Source organism: Scylla paramamosain, chromosome 6, assembly GCF_035594125.1.
Source record: "Scylla paramamosain isolate STU-SP2022 chromosome 6, ASM3559412v1, whole genome shotgun sequence".
Taxonomy (NCBI): domain Eukaryota; kingdom Metazoa; phylum Arthropoda; class Malacostraca; order Decapoda; family Portunidae; genus Scylla; species Scylla paramamosain.
Window position 1 is genome coordinate 11643530 of NC_087156.1, and position 6591 is coordinate 11650120.

Below are 6591 nucleotides of genomic sequence, written 5' to 3' on the forward strand. Positions count from 1 at the left end.
CTTAAGGAATGCAGAGGTTATTAGTGAGCTGTTAGTCTCTGTCTTTAGGAAATCACTTGAGTCAGGTTAGGTACCAGTAATATGGAGGCAGGCTAATGTAGTACCCATTTTTAAGAAAGGAGATAAAACTTTAGCATCTAATTACAGAACTGTCAGTTTAACTTCAGTTGTGGGTAAAATATTGGAGTCAATAACAGCAAGGAACATAAGGGAGCATTTAAACAAACATAACTTGATAAATCAGTCACAGCATGGCTTCACAAAGGAGAAGTCTTGCCTAACGAACTCGTTAAGTTTATACAGTAAAGTGTACGAGGCAGTAGATAATGGTGATAGTTATGACATCTTATATCTGAACTTTAGTAAAGCTTTTGACAAGGTACCCCATCAGAGGCTATAGAGAAAGGTTAGGGTACATGGGATGGATGGGAAAGTGTTAGGCTAGATTTCATACATGTCAGTTAGCAAGCATCCCATACAGAGCAATAAGATCACAGAAAAATTACCTTAAATGGACGACTACTAGGTTAAAACATTATATAGGGTGGAAGAGAAGTATATATAAGAGATTAAGGGCAGGTGAAGAGGTTTTAAGGCCACAAAATAATGAATTAGTTAGAACAGTCAGGTCATGGCTAAGCGACAGGTGACAAAGAGTTATAATAAATGGCTCTAAATCTGAGTGAGCTCATGTAATTAGTGGGACGCCACAGGGATCAATACTAGGGCCACTGTTGTTTTTAATATATATCAATGACTTGGATAGTGGAATTAGTAGTAAAGTTAGTAAATTTGCAGATGACACAAAGATAGGTAGATTAATTAGGTCAGAATCGGATGCCATCGCCTTGCAGGCAGATTTACATAGGATGAATGAATGGACAGACAGATGCCAAATGCAGTTTAATATCAACAAATACAAAGTACTTAGCATAGGCAGAGGAAACCCACATAGTAGGTACACAATAAACAAGGAAACTCTGGTAGGTTCAGGGTACAAAAAATATCTAGGAGTCATAGTTAGCTCTGAACTCCATCTAGGAAAGCAATGCAGAGGCCAGAAACAGGGCAAATAGGGTATTAGGATTCATTTTTGGGAGTGTTAAAAGTAGAAGGCCTGAAGTAATATTAAAGTTATATTTGGTGCTGGTCAGACCTCATCTAGACTACACTGTGCAGTTCTGGTCCCCACATTACAGGAAAGATATAATTCTATTAGAATCAGTACAGAGGACAATGACTAAAAGGGGATGAAGAGTATTCCTTACAAGGCAAGACTGAAGCTGTTAAATTTACATTCTTTAGAGAGAAGTAGATTAAGCGGGGGCCTGACAGAAGTCTTTAAGTGGTATAAGGGTTATAACAAGGGGGATGTGAGCAAAATTCTTAGGATCAGCAACTAGGATAGAACAAGAAATAACGAGTTCAAGCTTGAAAATTTTTGGTTTAAGAGAGAGATAGGAAGAAATTGGCTCTCAAATAGAGTCGTAAATGAGTGGAACAGAATCAGTAATCATGTTGTTAGTGTTAAGACATTAGGGAGCTTTAAGAGAAGATTAGACAGGTTTATGGATGGGGATGATAGGTGGAAAAAGGTAGGTATATTTCATACAGGGACTGCCACATGTAAGCCTGGTTGCTTCTTGCAGCTTCCCTTATTTCTTATGTTCTTAATATTGCAATGTCTCTTGGTGCTGCTGTATATTATATATGTATGCTATAGGATAGTGATGACTTTTGTGTGATCTCTTAATGCAACTAACCATGTGTTCTGTCTTGTAAGGCATTAGTGTTTGATAAACACCTTGATGTTGCCAAATGTCTGTGCATGTGTGGGAAAAAAAAAAAAAAAACTCTTATGAATGTTGCTGTCTTTCATGGTAATGCCTTGGTTTTATTTTCTGCCCTGTGTTACACACCTAGTGTGTGTTGTACTGTTTTTCATGTTTTATAAGCAGCACATACTTGTTAAAATTTCAGAATACCTACTGTTATACTACTAATATAAATAAAACTTTAATATTATATCAAGTTATTTATTATTCACCTATTAAAACTACTAAAAATAAAATTAAAATTATTTTTGGGAGCATTCACATAAGTGGCCTGCAGTACCTGGCAGCTGTCAATCAATATCTTGAACATAAGAACATAAGAAATAAGGGAAGCTGCAAGAAGCGACCAGGCTTACACGTGGCAGTCCCTGTATGAAACACACCTACCTATTTCCATCTGCTATCCCCCATCCATAAACTTGTCTAATCTTCTCTTAAAGCTCTCTAGTGTCCTAGCACTAACTACATGATTACTGAGTCTGTTCCACTCATCTACCACTCTATTTGAGAACCAATTTTTTCCTATCTCCTTCCTAAACCTAAATTTTTCAAGCTTGAACCCGTTATTTCTTGTTCTACCCTGGTTGCTGATCCTAAGAATTTTGCTTACATCTCCCTTGTTATAACCCTTATACCACTTAAAGACTTCTATCAGGTCCCCTCTTAACCTACGTCTCTCTAAAGAATGTAAATTTAACAGCTTCAACCTCGCCTCGTAAGGAATACTCCTCATCCCCTGTATCCTTTTAGTCATTCTCCTCTGTACTGATTCTAATAGACCTATATCTTTCCTGTAATGTGGGGACCAGAACTGCACCGCATAGTCTAGATGAGGTCTGACCAGCGCCAAGTATAACTTTAATATTACTTCCAGCCTTCTACTTTTAACACTCCTAAAAATTAATCCTAGTACCCTATTTGCCTTGTTTCTGGCTTCTATGCATTGTTTCCCTAGACGGAGTTCAGAGCTAACTATAACTCCTAAATCTTTCTCGTACCCTGTACCTACCAGAGTTTGGTTGTCTAATGTGTACCTATTGTGTGGGTTTCCTCTACCTACGCTAAACACTTTGCATTTATTGATATTAAATTGCATTTGCCATCTATCCGTCCATTCATTCATTCTATCTAAGTCTGCCTGCAAGGCGATGGCATCCGATTCTGATCTAATTAATCTACCTATCTTTGTGTCATCCGCAAATTTACTAACATCACTACTAATTCCACTATCCAAGTCATTGATATACATTAGAAATAACAATGGCCCTAATACTGATCCCTGTGGCACCCCACTAATTACATGACCCCACTTGGATTTCGAGCCGTTTATTACCACTGTCTGTCGCCTGTTACCAAGCCATGACCCTATCCAGCCTAACACCTTCCCATCTATCCCGTGTGCCCTAACCTTTCTCAGGAGCCTTTGATGGGGTACCTTGTCAAATGCTTTACTAAAGTCCAAATATAAGATATCATAACTATCACCATTATCTACTGCCTCGTACACCTTACTGTAAAAACTTAACAAATTTGTCAGGCAAGACTTCCCCTTCGTGAAGCCATGCTGTGACTGATTTATCAAGTTATGTTTGTCTAAATGTTCCCTAATGTTCCTCGCTATTATTGACTCTAACATTTTACCTACAACTGAAGTTAAGCTGACAGGTCTATAATTAGACGCTAAAGTTTTATCTCCTTTCTTAAAGATGGGTACTACATTAGCCTGCCTCCACATTACTGGTACCTCACCCGACTCCAGTGATTTCCTAAAGACAGAAACTAACGGCTCACTAATAATCTCTTTACATTCCTTAAGTATTCTGGGATATATTTCATCAGGTCCTGGTGACTTGAACTTTTTTAGCCTATCTATCTCCTGTTCCACTATCTCCCTAGTTATGGAAATATCTGTCAGCTTCTCATTCTCATCTGCTCTAAACACCTGTTCACTATCTGGCCTATCCTGCATGTTTTCCTGGGTGAAGACAGTTAAAAAATAATCATTCAGAAGTTTACTAATCTCCTCCCCAGAACTAACCAGCTCCCCATCTGCTGCCTTTAATGGACCTACAGTATCCTTATTCTTCGTCCTGTATACCTGATAAAATCCCTTGGGGTCCGTCTTCGCCTGGCTGGCTACCTTTGATTCATAATTGTCCTTAGCTTTCCTCGTTAACTTCCTGACTGTTCTAACTAATTCATTATATTGTGTCCTTAAAACTTCTTCACCTGCCCTTAATCTGATCTGAAAGGTTCTGGTTAAAAGAATTTAATACATTCTGTTCATCATTATAAATTATGCTTAAGTTGGGGCTTGAATTTTCGATGTTTGGACGTAAATAACACGAAGTTAATTGCTTATGGAAGAAGAACGTAATAAAAACAATAAAATGCGTTACAAAAGCAAAAGCTGTCACACAAGAAACTATCAGCAACTTCGTCCTCTGTGCGTGAGTCGCAATGAGCTACGATTCCAAATCGAAAATCTTGCTCTTTGCACCAAACGAAATCTATGCACTCACTTACTCGTACTCTAATGAAACTCTAACACACACACACGTGCCCACAACCCAGCCGATAGGGAGGGTGCACCAGGACGGCATGGGTGGCTGGGGGTGCCTGGCCAAAAATACGTGTTTTATCCTCCATGAACTGTGTGGAGTCCCGGCTCATCATCACTATTATCTGTGACTACACCCTCACTGTGGCCATTCATTCAAACTCAGTCCATCAGGTAAGTGAGCGCAAATAAGCTTCCAGAGAGAGAGAGAGAGAGAGAGAGAGAGAGAGAGAGAGAGAGAGAGAGCTAACTAGTTCCTTAATTTAAAGTCATGGTAGTAGTATCGCCATGAAAGCTTCACTGATCATCACAAGTTACATTCCACGTTTCCATCATGCATATCAACCCCCGGAAACTACGATATGGGATATGAAACTTTGTGGCCTGGTCATACAGTACCCAAGACCACGAGAGGCTACCGCCATGACAGCCTGACCCTCCCGCCGCATCCCTTGATTTCCGCAGCACAGCACACTGCACACGTCACTGCCTTGTCCTCACCCTGGCCAGGAGTGTACTCACCTCTCAGCAGCACGGCTCGGAGATTTCCTGCTTCAGCCGCCTCACGGAAAGACGTAGGTACGAAAGATTGACGGACGCACACATCCATACTACACCTTTCATCATTATCACATTTGACACTCGCTTCTTGCTTGATGGTCTAGAGGGCGCGAGTTTTGAATGGACTGTGTGGGACTTCAATTCATCCTTACCGTCTATTACTACTACCAAGGACTATATATATATATATATATATATATATATATATATATATATATATATATATATATATATATATATATATATATATATATATATATATATATATATATATATATATATATATATATATATATATATATATTTTTTTTTTTTTTTTTTTTTTTTTTATGTAGGAAGGACACTGGCCAAGGGCAACAAATATCCAATAAAAAAAAATATGCCCACTGAAATGCCAGTCCCATAAAAGGGTCAAAGCATTGGTCAAAAATTGATGGATAAGTGTCTTGAAACCTCCCTCTTGAAGGAATTCAAGTCATAGGAAGGTGGAAATACAGAAGCAGGCAGGGAGTTCCAAAGTTTACCAGTGAAAGGGATGAATGATTGAGAATACTGGTTAACTCTTGCGTTTGAGAGGTGGACAGAATAGGGGTGAGAGAAAGAAGAAAGTCTTGTGCAGCAAGGCCGCGGAAGGAGGGGAGGCATGCAGTTAGCAAGATCAGAAGAGCAGTTAGCATGGAAATAGTGGTAGAAGACAATTAGATATGCAACATTGCGGCGGTGAGAGAGAGGCTGAAGACAGTCAGTTAGAGGAGAGGAGTTGATGAGACGAAAAGCTTTTGATTCCACCCTGTCTAGAAGAGCAGTATGAGTGGAACCCCCCCAGACATGTGAAGCATACTCCATACATGAACGGATAAGGCCCTTGTACAGAGTTAGCAGCTAGGGGGGTGAGAAAAACTGACGGAGACGTCTCAGAACACCTAACTTCATAGAAGCTGTTTTAGCTAGAGATGAGATGTGAAGTTTCCAGTTCAGATTATAAGTAAAGGACAGACCGAAGATGTTCAGTGTAGAAGAGGGGGACAGTTGAGTGTCATTGAAGAAGAGGGGATAGTTGTCTGGAAGGTTGTGTCAAGTTGATAGATGGAGGAATTGAGTTTTTGAGGCAATGAACAATACCAAGTTTGCTCTGCCCCAATCAAAAATTTTAGAAAGATCAGAAGTCAAGCGTTCTGTGGCTTCCCTGCGTGATATGTTTACCTCCTGAAGGGTTGGGCGTCTATGAAAAGACGTGGAAAAGTGCAGGGTGGTATCATCAGCGTAGGAGTGGATAGGACAAGAAGTTTGGTTTAAAGATCATTAATGAATAATAAGAGAGTGGGTGACAGGACAGAACCATGAGGAACACCACTGTTAATAGATTTAGGAGAAGAACAGTGACCGTCTACCACAGCAGCAATAGAACGGTCAGAAAGGAAACTTGAGATGAAGTTACAGAGAGAAGGATAGAAACCGTAGGAAGGTAATTTGGAAATCAAAGCTTTGTGCCAGACTCTATCAAAAGCTTTTGATATGTCCAAGGCAACAGCAAAAGTTTCACCAAAATCTCTAAAAGAGGATGACCAAGACTCAGTAAGGAAAGCCAGAAGATCACCAGTAGAGCGGCCTTGACGGAAACCATACTGGCGATCA

General features: G+C 39.7%; 1 protein-coding gene across 7 annotated transcripts in view; it reads right to left on the reverse strand.

Moving 5' to 3' along the window:
- LOC135101306 (uncharacterized) overlaps positions 1–5069 on the reverse strand; it is a 164409-nt gene extending 159340 nt beyond the window's left edge. For all 7 annotated transcript variants that reach the window (XM_064005115.1, XM_064005112.1, XM_064005114.1 and 4 more), the window contains exon 1: positions 4918–5069. In XM_064005115.1, coding sequence (XP_063861185.1) covers positions 4918–5005 — 88 coding nt within the window. In that variant the 5' untranslated portion in view covers positions 5006–5069. The remainder of the gene's footprint in view (positions 1–4917) is intronic.
- Positions 5070–6591: the final 1522 nt, after the last annotated feature.